Genomic DNA, 20712 nt, shown 5'->3' with positions numbered 1-20712 from the left:
GTTGCTGAAGATTAACCTCAATGTTGAAGATAAGTGCTAATGTCCACCTGAGACGTACACGCATCAGGGTCAGACCATTTCAATTTTCAGAATTTAGTACGTTTTATTTCAAGTCGGGACCAGACAGACGCTCATCCATCCCGTTTGTCGCCTTTTTCGACAAGAATGGGTTTTAACCAAGAGATTCAGATTGGTAGACATGAAAAACAAATCCAGTTTCAAGTCTTAAGTAGTTAAGTAGGTAGGACGAATTAATAAAAGAAAGAAAGAACGAGAAAGTTTGTTTGATGTTTAACGCTGCACTCAGTAATATCCAAGCTATAGTCGAGCGTGGACCAGGCATAGTGATGAATAGCATGAGCATCGATCTACACAACTGGGATACGATGACATACGATCCTGACAACCCGCTCCCGTTAGCTGCCTCTTACGACCAGCATGGGTTGCTGAAGACACATTCTAACACGGATCTGCACAGATACACGTTCAACCGGTTCAATTTATCGTATTTAAAAACGTATCTATTCATATTGACAGCGACTGTACATGAGTTCTATAGGCAGTTTGTATGCACCTTTAAATATGTAACGTATCAAGTATCATGATTTTGCACGTTTTTGCATATTTTACAGACGCTTCACGTCATCCTGTCAACCTTCCTTCGAGAGCTCACTCGGTTACAATTGCAACGCTATCTGGAGCAAATGACTTGTCCTGATTGCTGCTTAAACTGCATTCGGAAATCATTGTTGGTTTGTTATTTCACGCCGCACTCAGCAATATTCCAGCTATATGGCGGCGGTCTGTAAATAATCGAGTCTGGACCAGACACTCAAGTGATCAACAGCATGAGGGAGCATCATTCTTCGCAATTTGGACATGATGACATGTCACAGACATGTGTCAACCAAGTCAGCGAGCCTGACCAACCGATCCCGTTAGTCGCCTTTTACGACAAGCATGTGTTACTGCAGACCCATTCTAACCCGGATCTTCACGGATGGGCATAGAAGGGAGATAACTCGTGATGGCGGTATCCAGCCTTCTGTGTGAATGTGGCCGAGGGAAGGGAAGGGGACTCGGGAAAGGGAGGAAACCGGACTATTTGTAGTCAATTAACTTCCTGCACAAAGCCGGGTTTTAACGGTAGATGTTGTCGCCTTCCAGTTTTTCTAAGGACTTTTCAATTGATAACAGGGGTAGATTTGAATATCTTTACTTAGTGAAATCAATGTAATATCACAATCTTTAAGCCTGACACCCACGGGTCTCATTCCAAACTGTCTTGTTTGACGTTAGTTGTCAGTCCAGAAGTTACACTTTCTGATCTGGCCGACATCCGCTCACCTGTGGATATTGACATAGCAACACTTCCCTGTTTAAGGTGCTGTCGCGGAGAGTGTGCTCAGCTTAGCTGCGTGAGTGATTGTAAATTCGCCTTAACTCGCACACAGTTTGGCTACATGAAGTGAAATTCTATTGGGATTACAAGTTGTGTCCAGATGCAAAGTCACGAAATTTTAAATGTTCACTCAGACAATAGCTTCATTCAAAACATTATGAGTGTAGTTTGATATACGTGGGGCGAAGAGTGTCTTTGTTCCTGGTGCATCATTTGTTACTGTCGCCCAGATATCGTGACCCCAGTTTCTGATCCTCACAAACATGCAGTTACACCACACAGGCTGTCAGACGTAACAGTCACCTGTCCCACGTCAAGGGGAGGATATGCCACGTGACAATTCTTGCAAGGAACCTGGCCTCGCTTTTTACTTACACTCCGGAATCCACGAGGTAAGTTATTATCTGATTTTCGAGTAGCTTCATTGTGCATGTTGAGCGTTAAATAATCAATTCATTATTGAAGGTGAGGTGAAATTGGGTTTAACGTCGTGCTTGAGAATATTCCGCTCATTTGACGACGTGCATGCGTTTGTATGTGTATGTGCGGCTGCTTGTACTAGCCCAGACTTAAGCTGGTTTTATAGTGCTAGCCCACTGAGATACCATGCCGCAGTGAAGCATGAATACCCCACTCAGACACATGTAGCATTACGTCTAGACATATATTTCACAACCCGTGAAGGTCCGGGTTAGAATATTGGCCTTCAGTAACCCATGCTTGTCGTAAGAGGCGACTAATGGGATCGGGTGATCAGGCTCGCTGATATGGTTGCAGGGTTCGATTTAAGAGATGTTAGCCTACTTGCACCAGGTGCAACCTGAGATAAAAACCTAATTGCACCAGCCAAATTCCAGTTGCACTGCTTTTATGGTAATATGTAATGAATGGAATATGCTATTGAATTATTTAGATGTTTTAGTCAGAAGTTTACCCACAAAAAAAATGACCTGCACCTGGTGCAAGTTAGACTAATACCTACGTTGCACTTTGTAATATTGGTTAGCATCAGTGCAAGTAACAAAGCACTAAATCGAGCCCTGGGTTGACACATGTCATCGGTTCCCAATTGCGCAGATCGATGCTCATGTTGTTGATCACTTGATTGTGTGGTCCAGACTCGATTATTTACAGACCGCCGCCATATAGCTGGAGTAGGGGAGACCGGGGTCAATTGTAACACTTTTTACTTAACGTCTTGTAATTCGATACTAGTCGACCGCTCACAAAGTTAATCGGTACTAACTAGTACAATGGCTTCTTGGCTTTAAACCTCAGTGTCATTTAAAGTTCACTATCATGTCGTTACAAAGTTATTACGTACAAAATGCAATGACTGCAAGTGTTACAATTGACCCCAGCACAGGGCAATTGTAACAGGCGGATGGGGCAATTGTAACAAAGAAGGTTCAAATGTAACAATCTGTTTATTTTCCAAATATAATCAAAATCAAATGTGGAAAGATGTTATCTTGATCAATTGAGGTGGAAATGGATTAACATTAAACCTTTATCACCATCGACATTTAAAATGTTTTTGGTTTAAAATTCTTGTATTGGTATGCCCAAAATATAATACAAAGACTGACACCAAAATGTGTCACCCGAGGGCTGATACTATCAACATAACACTGATCACGTTCTACTATGATAAAACTAGTAAAGAACTAACATAAAACCTTCATCCTAATTTGCTTCATTATACTAACACAAGGGAAAATTACATGGGGGCAATTGTAACACAGTGTTACAATTGCCCCCGATGGTAGTAGCCATGTTTCATGCCACGTCACACGCTAACAACTTTGGGCTTCTCAAATATTTCTACTTCAAAGTATGTCGTAATACCTCAATTTTACACTTGTTAATTAGTTTCATACCAAGCAACTTTTACTGCATTAAGAACCTTTTATTACGTTTTGTGAAAAATTTACTTTCCCATGTGAAAACGATTCTTCGTTAACTGTATCTCGCCATGAGCGAGCAGCTGAAAAACGCCTGGATGTGTACCGTAGGAAAGTAAAGGGAAATAACTCTACTCACCTACATTATGCTTGAGCGAAAACTTTTAGAATAATCGCCCTTGTTACAATTGCCCCGTGTTATAATTGACCCCGGTCTCCCCTATTGCCTGAGTGCGGCGTAGAACTAAACTCACTCACTCACTAACATATATTTCACGCGTCAGTGCATGGTACTGTCCCTCACATAAACATCAGCACCTGTCCATCTGTATCTGATGAAGTAATAGAGAATATATTGTCATAGCAACCGATTTAGGACAGCCATCGTCCAAATATTTCCAAAGGCCAAAAAGTATTTTGCCAAAAGATGTATGACTCAATTGCAATCATTTATATGTCGCTAATTTCCATGCTTGTCGTAAGGGGCGACTAACGGGATCGGGTGGTCAGGCTCGCTGTCTTGGTTGACGCATGACCAGTACACCTTATTCACGCGACGCCATGTTGAAACTGAGAGCGAGGCTGGGAAGATGTTCATGGTGTTGATTACTCGATTGTCTGATCCAGACTCGATTATTTACAGACATTATAACTGGAATACTGCTGAGTGTGGCATTAAACAACCAAACCAATCTTAATCCTTGTCAGCCAACCCCGCACCACTCTGTCACATCTACTAATTACTGTGTATGACATTTCTAACCTTAATTGGTCATCCCGTTGATCGTGTCTGCCATCAGTTGGTCCAAGGCTAAGCTATTGTTTCTTTATCTGTCCATCGTTGTGTCTTCTACTGTACGTATTGTTTATACATGTTTGTTCTATGTGGGGACGATCGCGAGCAGGATAATGCGGAATTATCCTAGATTGTGCTTAGTTATCCTAGCTTGAGCCATAGAATTATCCATGATTACAGAAATCAACCATGCCATCTTCGGATACATTTGTTTACATATTATAGCTCTTGTTTCTGTCCTCCTGTACTCTTACAGCTGTTGATATGACGACAATTAAACTTATATATAACATTACTCAAGTTGTACGTCAAGAGGGATGAAGTTGCTTATCCAGCCGTGAATGTTATATATGTCGTGCCCAATCCCGGATTTGCTCATTCTGCTGGTTTTTATGCAACCGGTTTGTCCCATTGCCGGGAACTGGGCAATTCATGATTCAGTTTGCACAATCCCAGGAAATGGGCATTGAATAAGATATAATTCAAATGAGAGACATCATGATGAATGTTTATTCTGACTAAACAGTATCTTGATACAATGTAACACATCCAAACATTTAGGTAGTTAAAAGTTCAAATATATATTTTTTTTAAAACTGAAATTAATGGTTATCCTAACAAAACAGTATCCTTTTTTTATTATTTATTTTTTATTCCATTTCAAGTTGCATGTACAGACAGAAGAGTGTTGGCAGTTACATCATCAAGTTAGTTCAAAATTGTATACACATATGTGGGTGTACATATATAGATAAATAGGAGCTAGGTGAAAATGTTATAACTGTAGTAGACATAATGGTTTGAGTAAGTCAACTTGCATGCGTGCTAATTTAAAAAGGCATCAGGGGTGGTGGGTTAGCCTAGTGGTTAAAGCGTTGGCTCGTCACGCCGAAGACCCGGGTTCGAATCCCCACATGGGTGCAATGTGTAAAGCCCATTTCTGGTGTCCCCCGCCGTGATGTTGCTGAAATATTGCTAAAAGCGGCGTAGGACCAAACTCAGTCAGTAAAATGGCATCACTTAAAAGAAAACATTATCTTTATACATTTGGACATATCAAAACATTTAGGTAATTATAAGATCAAACCTTCAACTGAAATTAAAACAACTACTTATTTTTACACTTTATATTTCGATGATGGCAACGGCTAGAGCATTTATTTCCATATTTGTAGCACATGCAACGTGTGCTGCTACGTTGCCCAGTACCTGCTACATTACAGGCCAGGGCCAACACTGTCCAATCTTGCAGCTGCTCTCACTGAAATTTCCTCACTTCGTTTCACATCATCCATTTTCAGAAATTTTTGCATGCACCGCTCAAATTGATTTCGACAAAATGTCCCACACAGTTGACCGTGTGTTGTGGCGATAGTGTGTTGTTAACAATGCTCACTTAGCTGGCCAGTCAAATGGAGCAAGCCACCGGCCATCCACGGAGATTGGACAACACTCTTGCTCCAAGTCTGGGAAATGGGCAATTCTAGGAATAGGGCACGACATATATATTATCAGCTTATGGGGTCCATATTTCTCAGTTCCTTTCATGCTTTAGTACTTTTATTTGTATTTTACGAAAAGACATTTTATCCTTACAAATTACAACAATCAAAGTTTCTAGTTTTTTGTCCCCATACGTGTGACTGTAGGCATTCAAGGGAAATTACCAAAACACGATGCCATCCTATACTATCAGTTACTGGGAGTTTCAATGCATCCGAATTCTGTGGCACTTGCCGAAATGATTTCATTTGATTTTGTGATTTGCGGGTACTACCGGAAGGTGCAAATACTACGTGTCATTCGCGTTATTTGAAATCAGATTAGAGGCGGATTATTCTCTGGCGTTCGTTGACTTTATGAGACTGCAGAATGTAGATAGGCCTACAGTCGAAATGGTTCGGGCAAAAGTAGTTGAACTTGTTACACACCGAATGAGACATTCAGGTTGTCATACCGTGTGTTGGTGAAAATGAAAATATGTTTACAATGTGTTTCACAGGCGCTATGCCCGACTGCAAGGCTATGCCCCACTGCAACGAACCTACCAGCATCGACCAAAGTGGCGAAACCTACTGCGGCGTAGGGAGCTTCAGGCCACGGATTCTGCAGCCATGCAAGCATATCCTGTCGTTCTCTGTGGTGTATGGTTTTGCTGGGCTTATCTCCCAGAGTCTCAATGTCTACATCAACTCTCAGGTCACAGCCCTTGAGAAGCAGTTCCATTTGGACAGTACCACCACCGGCATCATCCTCAGCTGCAATGACATAGGCTTCCTCTGCACGGTCCTTCTCGTCAGCCATTTTGGGAGTAGTCGCCACATACCCAGAATTCTGTCTGCGGCCTGCTTCCTGTTTGGTATTTCCGGTATTCTTGTGAGCCTGTGTCAGTTTGTTGATCCAGTCTACTTACCACAGCTATCAGATGCTGCTGTTGCCAATTCCTCCATGAAGGCGTTCACTGCTCCGCTGTGTCGCCATGGCAACGTGTCTGAGACCGAAGAGTGCGGAACGGATGCGACCCATTCATCAGTGGGTCCCCGATGGGTGGTGTGGATGCTTGGGGCGGGGATGGTGCTTCAAGGGATCGGAAAGTCCCCTCGGACGTCGCTCTCTACAACCTACATCGACAACAACAACCCCATCAAGACAAAAACAGGGCTATATCTAGGTATGTTCCATGTGGAGTATATATTTAATTACTATTCTACGCTGCAGTCGGAACTGTCTAGTTTGTGGTTTGAGGAACGATTGGCCACCACATTCTTGGCATACGATGACATACAATCAGCCACGTCATAGTATATACATAACATCTGTTGTTCAGCAAATATTTCCTTGGAATTCCAGATCTGTACAGCTTGAGGCAACGATGATATGTACAATGACATTTAATTAATGCATTAAAGGAATGAGAATAAATTGAGAAACGTATGTGCATTACCATCCCTCACTCAGGCCATTTTGTTTTCCTTATATATGTATGTACTTACCTAAAGGTGTTTGTTTGTGGTTTTACCTAGGTATATCCACAACAATGATAGTGTTCGGACCCGCGCTTGCCACAGCAATAGGTGGTGCATTCCGGCAGATCCCTGTGGATCTACAAGGTAAGGCATCAGTCAAGTAGATATCTGCCAAACGTTTCGAGAATAGCTAGCCATGTTAGCAAAGGTTAACATATTTAGTAGTTATCAGGAGATGGTACATAGCATGAAGCGTAATTAAATATCCCCTGACCTTATATGACTCAGGTATTTAGAAAAGAATAAAACTTACTCGTCACACTGTCACCTATTTCCAGAGACCGCTATGACCCCAACACATCCAAAATGGATAGGTGCTTGGTGGATAGGCTTCTTGCTGTTTGGGTGTCTGGGAGTCATTATTGGATTTCCTCTAATGTTGTTCCCTAAAAGTCTGCAGCAACCGTCTAGCCCCGCCACTGCCAAGGACGCAAACAATCCCGTCATCCACAGCGTCAAAGGTATGCCATAGTTGCATATTGACTATTTTTAAGCATTATGTACATACATTGTAAGACTGAATAGCGACGTCTTGTCTATAAAGAAAAGCTGTATATATTTAACGTTCAAACATTTATACTTCAACAAAAACATCTTTGGTTAAGACGACATTGATTGAATTAGTTAACGCCGCTTTCGGCAGTGCTCCGGTGGTTAGTTCCCATGAAGTAGAATTCTAAAAACACAGGAGTGAGCTTGTGGTTTGGGATTACCTTCAAGACCTGGTGATCTCGAACAAGTTCAGAATACTGCACCCAGTGACATAATCCTTCATAACAACACCGGCACAACATCAAGGAGATAATGCTGTAATAACAAAATTCTACTTCACGGGAATACCACGTTCCAGTTATATCACAGCGTGTCAGCTTAATTTGAAAAGCCCCAAGTGGTGTTCAGACGTTACCACTTTCAATGGGTATTGTGCTGACGAGATTTGAACCCACGATCATAGGTGTTTTGCCTTTCTAATGGACGACAGGTCATCCCTGCCTCTCTATGCGATAGTACTTTAACATAGGATTACTGTGATCCCAGGGCTATAGCGGCTTTGCCCTATTATTGAAGAGCTATGCACGTTAGTCGGTTTAACAGTGGAGGAAATATTGACATTAGCGTTGTTTTCTTCACCCCTATGACCAATGTGAAGATCTGCCCCGGTCCGTGTTGCGGGTTTTGCGGAGGCCGGTGTACACGTTGTGCGTCACTGGGCTGATGTTCCTGGTATTTGTGGTGGCTGGAACGGAGTCCTTCAGCTCTAAATACGTGGAGAAACAGTTCATGGTGCCGGGATACAAGACCAACATCATACTGGGTAGGACGATATCATAATTGGTAGGTCAACATGATACTTAGTAGGTCAACTTGACACTATGTGGCAGATGCCTTAGTGTGTAGGCCAACATCATACTGAGTGGGAGGAATCATAGGTTTGTCAACGTCATACTGGGTGTTGTGATTTCATACTGGGTAGGTCAACATCATACTGGGTAGTGGGTAGGTCAACATCATACTTGGTAGGTCAACATGCTACTTTGTAGGTCAGCTTCATACTGTGTGGCAGATGTCATAGTGGGTAGGCCAACATCATCATGGCAAGGTCAACATCATACTGATTGGGAGGATATCATAATGGGTAGGCCAACATCATCATGGCAAGGTCAACATCATACTGATTGGGAGGATATCATAGTGGGTATGTCAACATTAAAATGAATGGGTCGATGACTCAATGTGTTTGTAGGTTGGTCCACACCATCGGGTATGCCACCATCATGCCGGGAAACACTGGTAGGCTGTGCCACACTCGCTTCCCGTTAAATATCGTCTTCATATCCCTAGGTGTACAAAAGTTGGTGGCAGTGACAATAGGAACGTTTGGAGGAGGATTAATAACATCGCGACTCAAGCTGTCTAGGCTTGGATGCAGCAGAATGGTGCTTATAGCGGTTTGTCTTTCGTGTTTCTTCAACTGCCTGGACTTCTTCCTTGGATGTGATACTCCTGACATACGTGGCTTCAGTTTTGGTGAAGGGTGAGTGTCTGGGGTTACTGTCCGTCCTGGCATAGGTGGCTTCAGTTCTGGTGAAGGGTGATCGTTTCAGTTCTGGTGATGGATGAGTGTCTGGAATTAATGTCCTCACATGTGTGGCTGAACTGTCCGAGAAGGGTGAGTGTCTGGGGTTTCTGTCCTGGCATAGGTGGCTTCAGTTGTGGTGAAGGGTGAGTGTCTGTGTCTAATGTCCTCACATACGTGGCTTCAGTCCTGGTGATGGATGAGTGTCTGGAACTAATGTCCTCACAAGTGTGGCTGAACTGTCCGAGAAGGGTGAGTGTCCGGGGTTTCTGTCCTGGCATAGGTGGCTTCAGTTCTGGTGAAGGGTGAGTGTCTGTGTCTAATGTCCTCACATACGTGGCTTCAGTCCTGGTGATGGATGAGTGTCTGGAACTAATGTTCTCACAAGTGTGGCTGAACTGTCCGAGAAGAGTGAGTGTATGGGGTTAACCTCAGTTTCCGAGCAGGGTAAGGTTCTCGTGTTACTGTCCTCACATATATGTCTTCAGTTCATGGTGATCTCGGGTATGTGGTCTTGAGCAACCCATGTTTGTTGAAAAAGGAGGCTAATGGGATCGGATGATCAGGATCACTTGCCTTATGAAGTCAGTCATTAGATTATATGGTCCAGATTCAAGTAGGGTAAGTGTTTCATGTTACTGTTCTCTTTCTTATGATGTTATTGCTACTGCTTAGGGACGTTACTCGTGACGACGGCATCAACGTATGCACCTGCGACTTGACTAACTACTTCCCAGTGTGTGGAGACAACATCACCTACTTCTCTCCCTGCTTTGCCGGTTGTACCAACCAGTCCAAGTCGGTGAGACATTAGTTGTGTTCTGTTTGTTGGAGTCATTACTTCTCTCTGACTCCCTCTCTCTCTCTCTCTCCCCTCTCTCTCTCTCTGACTCTCTCTCTCTCTCTCTCTGACTCTCTCTCTCTCTGACCCTCCCTCTCTCTCTCTCTCTCTCTCTCTCATCCTACATAGTATACCAAAGAAAACATTTGGAATGTGAGTTATTCCATTTAAGTTACTCAGACTGGGATCATCTTATTGTTGTATTCGAAGTCGGGGTTCAATTATGATCGCTGTTTATGATTTCAGCGGTGTACCATGATATCTCGGATTATACGTACTGAAATCCAATCTGACTTCAGTTAGTTTGGACTTTCTTCCGTCAGTGAGTCGAAAGCTATAGTATGGTTGTTCATTTAACCTCTAATACACCCACTCCGTTGTAGACAAGTACATTTTCGATAAATGAGATCTCACGTTTATTGAAGTTAAACTGCAAACCTAACCATGGTCATAATTTGACTTCCTCTGTTCCAGCTGTATGGAGGTTGTAGCAAAGTGACCAGCGGTCAGACGACAGCTGGGATGTGCCCGACCGACTGCCCCTACCTCTACTACTACATCGCCGTCGACATGGTGATGAGATTGTGCGGCACCATGTCTATCATGCCGATGTATATGCTGCAGATCAGGTAATCTACAGCCATGATGATTTATATGCACCAAGCGTTTACGGATTAATTCTTCTTACATCATCACCAGTGAGTCATCTCAAGAAGACTACCAGTAGAAGTGTCAGTAAGAGGTTATAGGAAGTTACAGCATAGCAAGCATGATAATTCGTTCTGTAGCGATTGCTGGCCAAACACCCATATGGCCAATGCTGGATGAGGAACCAGGAGAGTTCATGGACACTGTTCTGTTATTATATGTTGAACCTTTGCTATCTACGGCTGATTAAGTATGTAATCATGCAATATTTGTTCTTCAGGAGTGTAGATGAGCGGGACAAAGCTATGGCGGTCGGTCTTCTTTCCTTCCTGGCGTCTCTCTTAGGTTGGTGACAAACATACAAGTTCTAGCTGCAGATAGACCCGTGAAGATCCGGGTCGGAATTGATCTTCAGCAACACATGCTTGTCGTAAGAGGCGGTTAACAGGATCGGGTGGTCAGGCCCACTGACTTGGTGGACACATGTCATCGTGTCCCAACTACGTAGATCGATGCTCATGCTGTTGATTGTCTGGTCTAAGCTCGAATATTTAAAGACCGACGCCATTTGGCTGGAATATTGCTGAGTGTGGCGTGAAACAACAAACAAACAAAACATCCAGACAGTCACGTACATTGTTTTAAAAACAGCTGAATATTGCACTGGATAAAGGGTATCCTTTGAATTCGTCTTAGATCCAGAGTGGTGCAAAGGTGCGCAGTCATGGTATAATCATAGTGGGCGATGAAATGTATAGTATAATAATGTAGCTGTATTTTTCACTTTCTATTTTCGGTATAGCCCAACTGTTTTAAAAAAGCTTCTGCGACGCCATTTTGAAATCATGCATTCATTACACCATTTCTAGATTTTGTGTGTATGTATGTGTTGCAGGGTTCCTGCCTGCTCCCATAATCGCTGGCTATGTGATCGATAGCACGTGTCTCATCTGGGATGTCACGTGTGGCGTGAAGGGCTCATGTGCCCAGTATGACCTGACATTACTGAGATTTAGGCTGAAGGCTCTGGAGGTCAGCGGCAAGGTCATGTCCGTCACCTTCTTCCTCATCACCCTGCTTGTACTGAGACGCGAGGAGAGGATTGTTGGAAAACGTGGAAAAAAGGAAGAGAAATCTCAGAACTCCAGCAACACGCTTCAAGCAACCAAACTTTGAAATAGGATGTGTACATTAACTAGCTGTTATATCTGTACACACTAGGATACGACTGACTGGGATGGAAAAGTTACACATCATAATTTCACCATGTTTAATGCACATGCGGTTCATGGATCTGCACCATCCATGGATCATTTCATATGCTGTGTGCCATAAGACTCATAGTCCTCACCAGGACGGTTTCCTGAAAGAAAACTCTCAGTTGTTTGCTTGTATGTATCGATACAAAAACTGTTGAGCTAATTCTAAAGGGTACTATAGTCTGTTTGCAGTGAAAACGTACCGATGAATTTCACTCTATACAAAAAAGTAAATCGATTAAAGCGAAATTAAGATTGCGAATCCTCATAATTTTACCTTGCCAATTGAACATTCAAATCTCAGAATTTTATTCAACTTAGGATAAAAGTTGTTTAACAAACTATCATAGTTTCAAATCGCTATTATTGGTTTGTATTACACGGGGGGGTGCACATTAAATGAAACATCAAGAACATGTAGGGCTGGTCTAACTTAACGCTCATCACGTACCGCACGTGCATTTGTATCACTGTTCCATCTACTGCACTTACCCCCTTGTAATACAAACCAATAATAGCGATTTGAAACTATGATCGTTTGTTAAACAACTTCTATCCTAAGTTGAATAAAATTCTGAGATTTAAATGTTCATTTGGCAAGGTAAAATTATGAGGATTCGCAATCTTAATTTCATTTAATTTGAAATACTTTTTTGTTTAAAGTGAAATTCATCGGTACGTTTTCACTGCAAACAGACTATATTTTTGAGCAAATTGCTAATCCATGCAGGTTCGTATAAGCGTAAGTTAATGTTCTCCCTAATTATGTGAAGACAGGACACAAACTGCAACGTCCAGGCACAAATAAATCTTCTGCGAGAGGCCATACTTAGAGATTATTTTACTTGGTTCCATTCTTTGATGCCAGATGTAGACCAGTGAATGGGTTCTTGTGGAGAACTGCTTCCAGCAACTTTCTGCTTTGGCAGGGCACACAACTGCGGTGGATCAAATGTACATTTGACACACTATAATATTATGACAATCATTTTCATCCCCGAAACATATTTCATTGATGCTAGTTACATACATATACCAGTGATACTCAAGCAAGTACAATGTTTAAATGTTGCCATGTGTCCTGTAATGATTAGAGATGTGGAGGCCTTGTGGACACATCTAGCGGAGGCCGAGGCCACAGGCAGCCATCAGTCATAACACTTAGCCTTACCACTTAATGTTTTGTGATGTCCTCATGGAATCATTGCAATCATTACAGTAACAGCAAATCTCAAGCTTTCCACGGGTTGCACAGTAAAGAATTGACCCACCATCGCCTCCAAAATACAACCACAAAAAACAAAAACCCATCCAACCAACCAACCAAAAATAGCTAAGAAAAAGCAAAGCAAAGCCAACAATTATGTTTGAACTACTGCTACTGGGCTTGCTAAGAACTCCCCACACCACTTACTGTGTATCCCATAGCTGAAGCGGACTATTTCGTACCGAAGGGTAAGCCACTGGACAGACATGACGTTGGATGCCTCAAGTCATGGTTGGAGTAGGTGATTGGACATACAAGGGGTAGAAGGCCTACAGTAAGTAAATTCCAGTTCAGCAGAGCCAGTCTGTTTGGCCTCTTATTGAGTTCTCTTTGTTATAGTTTGTATCCATGAACAAAATTTAACGTTAAGAGAAATTATCTGTATTCTTGCATGCTGCCACATAAACATGTCTATTGTGCATTCCTATCCCCATCTGTGCATTCCTATCCCCATCTGTGCATTCCTATCCCCATCTGTGCATTCCTCCACATCTCGAACCATCTGATGTCGATTTCCAGAAGATTCAGCCACACACTGTACCATCTGTTATATTTAGGGGTGGGTATTGTAGGGAATTTTCATATTGCGATATATTGCGATGCGAAATCATGTATTGCGGTATGTATTGCAATATATTGCATGATGTATTTTTAAACAAAAAAATACTTATAATCGAGTTAATGCTTGATTTATAGAGGAAAACCACAACAACATCACCATGCTTGATTACGCTTTAATAACAACTTTTGTTTTATCATGATAGAATAAAAATGTGAATCATATTTGGCACAAATGAAAAAAGGAAATATCCGAAGATTTCCGAGTGTTACGAAGTTTTCCGAATGCAACTCAAAATACCGGTTTTCTACCAGCGTATCGCAATACGTATCGTTTCATGTCTGAACCGGTAAATACCGGTAAACCGGTTATATAGCGCAGCCCTAGTTATTTTACATGGAAAACGAATCTCCTGGACTAGACCAGTATTTCGTGTAGTGCATGATTAAGGCGCCTAACACACAGTGGTAGAGGAACATTTAGAACAACTATAGTTCTAAGCCTATAACTCAGGTAGTGATGGTTTGTTGAAAAACACGAATGGCCAACATCGTATATCTCTTACAGGGATCGTTGTCGGGTTACACACGCACGCACGCACGCACGCACGCACGCACGCACGCACGCACACACTATGTAGGTGATATATATATATACTAACCAGATGGAACAATCGGATGCTAAGGTCCCCCATTGCTCACACTGTCTATACCACCAATCACATGTCCTCCTCTTTCTTCTCTTGTCCTCCATTACGTCTTTTTCCTCCACTGTCAACTTAAACTCAAGCCTCCAATATAGACTCCCTTTGTTATCATTTTATTTAGACAAGCAGATAGTGGTAAAGCTGAATTGTAAAACCGTACTTCACAACAATGGCATCATTACAATTTGCTGTTAAAATGTGTCTCCTGTATATAAATAAGCCAGCATCCTCTCCTATCGAAATCCTTGCCCAACAATTACAACGCACTTGCTCATGACACGCTTCCTTCTCGTTCTCCTGCAGTAATAATATTGAAATAGTGTTCAAAGAGGTAAAAAGGAGGAATCATGAAGTGAATGAAACACCTGTAGTCCGTGTATTACCAGATGCGGATGTTGTGTGAAAGCTAGTAATGATTTCTATCATCCTGTGCATCAAGGCAGCCCTTGTGGTCTGCAGCCATGCAAGCTGTAAAACTGGTTCAGGTGGTTTGGCTCGGCTCCCTTGGCACCATCAAGTCCTACCCACATATGTTCAATGCGGTATGTGCCGTGACTTGTAGCTGCCTGGGGACAACTCTGATGGTTTTCTGATGGAATAAGAATATCGGTCCTTTGTGCGAGGGTATCAGGACTGGTCCCAAAGCAAGTTGACCCCGGCGTCTGTCCTATGTAGGTGATGTCGCACAACACTATTCCTAAATCACAACCATGTTGTTGTGTTGTGCTGTGCTATGGTGTTTCAGACCTCGTGGACCTCCAAACCTGACATGGACTAACGTGAAAGAGTTTCGTCCCTTACCGTGCAATCACGCAATACGTGTCGATCCTTCCCCAAGGGGGACTTTGGTTGCAACAGGTCCCCTCCAACCTGTGCTTGTCGTAAGATACAATGAAATGGCTCAGGTAGTCACCCCTCGATGGCCAGCTGTTTGTTAGTGTGTCCTTCCCTGAGGGCAACTGTCCAAACTAATATATGTTATATACAGTCAGCCACCATATAACGAGAATAATGTTTTATTGAATGCGAACACTATACAGTAAACCAAGTGTTGTTTTTCAGGAATATATAGCCATCTTTTTGGTGCGTTTGGTGGTATATATGAGCTTTGCATTACAATCATACGGAATTATTAAAAGTCGAATCTGAATAATAGCCAGTTTTTTTACTGGGACAACTACAAGTGAGTGAGTTGGGTTTTCCGCCAATGTTTCTAGTATTCCAGCCCTGTTTGAGGTTGGAGATTGAAAACAAATTAAGCATGGACGGCAAAGTGTGAGAACTGTGTTCAACAGTATTTGGTCACAGGTGGGTGGAGACTGTTTCCTTGTTGAGGTGTTGTGAACATCTCTGTCGGACTGCGACTATGTAGAAAGCGACGCCACAAGCAGCCATGGCAGCCATAGTACTGAACACTACTCCATCGTATGAGTTGGTGACATCCTTCACTGTCCCTGGTAAATAAAATCATTTGGTAGATATTGAGGCGTTAAAGTATATAGATTCTTCAGGATTGGGGAATTTGAAAATATTGAAATTGTGGTGAGTCACAAAGCTGATGCTTAATGCTGCTTTAGCACATTAATAACCTGTAATTGCTTCAGCATAGGACTGATAAAGCAAAACTGTGTGGTGAAATGTAATAATAAAGACAGCAGAGTTGGCTCATATCAGTCAAACTAGAGAATGTCTATTTCAAGAAGAGGACAAATCTTTACTAAATTACAGTGTTACACTTTCATTTATCAAAGGCTGGCAAAATTCTACATGCATTACCTGCAATAGGGCCACCTAAGAATGCTCCCAAACCGCAAATCGTTTCACAATAGCCCACAGCTGATGCGTAGCGTTTGGGTCCTGCTATTTCGTACATGAGTGTTGGGTAGGCTACTGAACACGACCCAAGGGGGATGCCGTAACACACGACAGCGGTGACTAGGCTTGGGTATGTGTTTGCCAACACTAGGGGCAGCAGACTTCCTGCGAGCACCATGCACATAGTAGCAAACACAGTCACCTGGGACACCTTCACCACAGGTCTCACGAAGAGGTAGAGAAAGCGTCCTCCCAAGTTGGACAGTCCAATAAGGGAAAGAAGATAGGATCCAAGTTTGGCATCAAATCCTTTAGAAATAGTCATGTCCACAAAGAAAAAGTTTATCGATGGCAGAAGACTCATTAGAATAAATAGGCATATTCCTAAAACAATAAACGCAAAGTCTTTAAATAACCCTAAATTCAGGGTTTCCACGAAAGACTCCTTCTTTTGTTTTGTGTCTTTCATTTCAGAAACATTGGTGTCCTGTTTGGATTCTTCAGTATCGGTCATCTGTAAACTAATCGATATTTCACCATTGTGTTCTTCTCTTCTGTTGTTGTCTTTTCCATACTCATCTACAAAAGTCACATTGTCATATGCTACGGAACTGTTCTCCATCTGAGATGGCTCTTGTAAATTAGTGACAACCATGCTATCTTCTCTTATGTCATTGTATACTATGTTGCTTTTTGCCTTGAGTTCCTTGTCCCTCTGGATGTCCTTGCTGAGCACGGTCAGAAGCATTCCAATGGGACACGCTTGGAACATGAGGCCAGCCAGGACGAGGAAGGTGCCCCTCCAGCCGAACACATCGATGAGAGCTGTGTTGAGGAATGGCGAGATGAGGCCTCCAAGTCCGGGACCAATACTGACAACAATGAACACCTGATTCCGTCTTTTGTTGAACATCAGTCCTGTTACTGTGTAGGGGACCACAGTAAACGTGCACAGACCACATCCTGCAAAAGGTCAGAAGGCAAAATGAGTTGGATTTAATGCGGCTTTGAACAGTATTCCGAATTTATCCCAGAGTGTCAGCCCGAAATAAATAATGATGCCGGTCTTTGACGTTTACCGAGTGGCGGATGGATTGAAACAGATGTTATTATATTTACAACAATGCAGCCTGGAAACTGTTTGAAGCTTGTGAAGGAAATCTTAGTCAAGAGTTTTTAATACACAAAACACAAAAACCTGGAATAGCTGACATACTCCAAATCTCACCTGTAACTACTCCTACAGTAAAGATGAGTACCGGCAGGGAAGGGGCGAAGGCGCTTCCCACACACCCAATTCCCGCTAACAGACCACCAACAGTGGTCACATGTCCCTCTCCAACTTTCTTGATGACGATTGTGGCAAACATACCTTCAAAAGTGATTATCATAATTACCTAAGTGGAAGAAAGGATTGAGTGAATCATATTCTATGTTATTTCTGAGTTTTGAAAGTGTGGCTTTCCAGCAATGTGAATTTGTTTCTGAAAATATTTCATAATGTGACTGGTCCACTACTTTTGATTAATTCACAATTTATTATTTATATTATTTTTTTAATTATTATTACAATTCCTTACATTTGAAGATATAACTAGAATCTTTTAATTATCAGTGAAATAAATACAACACCAGTTAAATGACACTCAGGGTATTTGGAAAATGCAATTTACACGTCAGTTAGAGCTAACCATTTCGTTTTTACTTTCTTATGTGGTAAAATATCAACATTGCTTATGGTTTGTGATGTTACAGAAAGTATATACGTTCTTATTAACAAACCAATCCAAAATATTTGGCAAATTATATCCTGAGTATCTGTTAACTACACTGTGAGCCCACCTCTATGACTTTGACATCATAGGTTTTGACGTCATATGTTTCGTATCCAAAGCTACAGTCATTCCTAAGTAAGTAAATCCATTCGTAAAATCATCCCGATATTTGGCAATGTTTTGTGTACCCACTCTATTTGGCTTTTACGATTTTTTTACAGCATTACCATAATGTCTTTACCGTGGTCCTAAAATGTCTTTACAACAGTGCCAAAATACCTTTACAGCAGTGCCAAAATGTCCTTACAACATTACCAACATGTCTTTACATCAGTGAGTGAGTGAGTTTAGTTTTACGCTGCACTCAGTAATATTCCAGCTTTATGGCGGAGGTCTGTAGATAATCGAGTCTGCATCAGACAATCCAGTGATCAACATCAATCTGCGCAATTGGGAACCGATGGCATGTGTCAACCAAGTCAGCGAGCCTAACCACCCGATCCCGTTAGTCGCCTCTTACGGCAAGCATGGGCTACTGAAGACCAATACCATCACGGGTATGGTAAGAATTAGGTGGTCTTTGGTAATATTTAGCATCATTGGAATGACAACATCCTTTGAATGATTTCCCACCTGTTCCAAACACAAGTCCTGTGCACACAGACTGGAGGAGGGACGCCATGGCTCTTGAGGACTGGAAGGTGTCGAGGATCTCCACAAACAGGACACCCAGACCCACCAGGAACGACATGACTATGAACATCAGGGAGACCAGACATGCCGCCACCACACACTTCTTTATATTGACAGTCGTCAGACTTCCTTTCCTGAATCTGTAACAGAAATATCCTCAGCTAAACTATTTACATCATATAGTGTGTCCGAGGGTTTATAATCCGGGTAAGAATTGATCTTCAGTAACCCATGTTTGACGTAAGAGGATCGTGTGGTCAGGCCCGCTCATTTGGTTTGACACATATCATCGTATTCGACTTGCGTAGATCAATGCTTATGCAGTTGATCAGTAGATTGTCTGGTCCAGACTCGATTATTTACAGACCGCCGCCATAAAGCTGGAATGTTGCTGAGAGCTATACTCACCAACCCATCGTCGGTTCATGACGTGAAACACGCAAATCAAACGTTGGTAATAACAGCTTTACCCTGCCCTATCCGGACAGCCTCCGTGGTTTATTGGATACAGTGTTTGTCGGAGAGCGAAAAGGGGTTGGTTTGAAGCCCGGCCGCGTAGTATAAAAACACGTATACTTGTTGTTGCTTTGCCTGGTATTCAAGGAGCTCAGAGTCAGTGAGCGAAAAGGGGGTGGCTTGAAGTCACGCAGTATAGTATAAAAAGCAGTTAAACTCTGATATTTGTTGTTGCCTTTCCTGGTGTTCAAGGAGCACTCTGCTCACAGTCAGCGTTATTGTCCAAGTAGAATATCCATGTAAAACTGCGGCATGGTATCTCAGTATGATGTCCATTTCAAACAGGGGCATTACAGGTTCCAGCAGCCACACATGCCCGGCCGTGTAGATGAATGTGTATGTGCAATAAACTAAATTTGACGTCTAACAAGATTACACCTTACCCACCTAGGCCAGTTAATCCCAAATAGCAATACGATGCTGTTTTATCAGTATGTATAACATAGGTACTTAATGACATAAATTCAACATGTAATACTTGAAAAGGGTTTAAGAACATTTAATTTTCCACATTTGGTACTACCCAATATTGATGTGAATGCTATACCTAAGAATTTGACTCTTACCTTTCCCGACACCTTGTTGTCATTTCTTCTGGAGGTTTCGGTGTATAATCTGTTCCCGGTCCCAAAGTGGTGACATTTACCCTGCTGCTGTTTTGTGGACGTCCGCTGGAATCGTCTCGAGGTGACATTCTCGATGGCAATTACACTCTTCAACACTTCTGTTATATACCTTCCACACACAGAATTGCACAAGCAAAGGTAATGGTGACTCATTGCTCATTACAGAGAAGAAATCCATGGTTTTATTCCAGTCATGTGTGCACGTGTGCGACAATACCACCATCCGCGTTGAGCGGAACAAGTGTGTGCTAATATTTGGGTCAGAACCTGAATCAATAGTTCATCTGTTCTGGAATTGTAGAGCAAGTAAGACTTTTTGGCAAAAATTCTCATATTGGGTGGAGTTGAACTGTGTACACACAGGTATTCTATATATTCAACGTGATTTGATCCTTTTAGGGTGTTCACCCACATATCTAGTCTGTCTCACAGTCCCTGAACCATATTATTTTCCCCAATGCTTAGCCCTCCCTGCAATGCTAAAGCCCTTAATGAAGCAAGTCTAGATTTCCTCAGGTTCTCACTTGGACACCTTTTCAATGTAAATGGGTTTATTTGCTACTATCACAATTATATGTATTCAGGGACTAAACGTTAGTCTACCACATATCATACAAACGGTAGTTTGGACTTGATACTACTACTAGCCAACATATATATATATATATTATGTAAGCTGCAAACGATAGTTCCTATGTTGTCGCACTTCAAGAAGGAATTAAAGAATCTTATCTTATAGATAAGTCAGATACTGAAATATATCTAGGTTTAATGAATTCGAAAGCATATGGGCAATGCAGGT

At 42.1% G+C, this 20712-nt stretch overlaps 2 protein-coding genes across 2 annotated transcripts; one reads left to right on the top strand and one right to left on the bottom strand.

The window, feature by feature from the left end:
- Positions 1-1689: 1689 nt before the first annotated feature.
- LOC124257398 (solute carrier organic anion transporter family member 2B1-like) lies at positions 1690-12230 on the top strand. The gene is made up of 10 exons (XM_046691445.1): positions 1690-1794; positions 6105-6773; positions 7126-7212; positions 7407-7589; positions 8279-8443; positions 8971-9163; positions 9881-10007; positions 10521-10675; positions 10975-11039; positions 11590-12230. The coding sequence occupies exons 2-10, from the start codon at positions 6110-6112 to the stop codon at positions 11868-11870; spliced, it is 1920 nt and encodes a 639-aa protein (XP_046547401.1). The 5' UTR covers positions 1690-1794; positions 6105-6109; the 3' UTR covers positions 11871-12230.
- A 2689-nt stretch (positions 12231-14919) lies between these two features.
- On the bottom strand, positions 14920-19978 carry LOC124257374 (monocarboxylate transporter 1-like). Its single transcript, XM_046691419.1, has 5 exons — positions 19851-19978; positions 18709-18908; positions 17529-17672; positions 16262-17263; positions 14920-15182 (listed from the first exon to the last, which is right to left on the bottom strand). The coding sequence occupies exons 1-5, from the start codon at positions 19976-19978 to the stop codon at positions 14920-14922; spliced, it is 1737 nt and encodes a 578-aa protein (XP_046547375.1).
- Positions 19979-20712: the final 734 nt, after the last annotated feature.

Source organism: Haliotis rubra, unplaced genomic scaffold (genome assembly GCF_003918875.1).
Source record: "Haliotis rubra isolate DU_JTF1 unplaced genomic scaffold, ASM391887v1 Scf66, whole genome shotgun sequence".
Taxonomy (NCBI): Eukaryota; Metazoa; Mollusca; class Gastropoda; order Lepetellida; family Haliotidae; genus Haliotis; species Haliotis rubra.
The sequence above is the reverse complement of the archived record's forward strand: the minus strand, read 5'-3'. Positions and strand labels throughout refer to the sequence as shown.

Bases quoted from the DNA above. Each gene is read 5' to 3' on its own strand.
- LOC124257398 (XM_046691445.1), top strand. From the start codon at position 6,110: ATGCCCGACTGCAAGGCTATGCCCCACTGCAACGAACCTACCAGCATC. The intron at 9,164-9,880 runs GTGAGTGTCTGG...GCTACTGCTTAG, and splicing joins GGCTTCAGTTTTGGTGAAGG to GGACGTTACTCGTGACGACG. The intron at 10,008-10,520 runs GTGAGACATTAG...CCTCTGTTCCAG, and splicing joins GTACCAACCAGTCCAAGTCG to CTGTATGGAGGTTGTAGCAA.
- LOC124257374 (XM_046691419.1), bottom strand. From the start codon at position 19,978: ATGTCACCTCGAGACGATTCCAGCGGACGTCCACAAAACAGCAGCAGG. The intron at 17,264-17,528 runs GTGAGATTTGGA...GACCTTTTGCAG, and splicing joins TACTGTAGGAGTAGTTACAG to GATGTGGTCTGTGCACGTTT. The intron at 15,183-16,261 runs GTAATGCATGTA...GTTGTGATTTAG, and splicing joins CTTAGGTGGCCCTATTGCAG to GAATAGTGTTGTGCGACATC.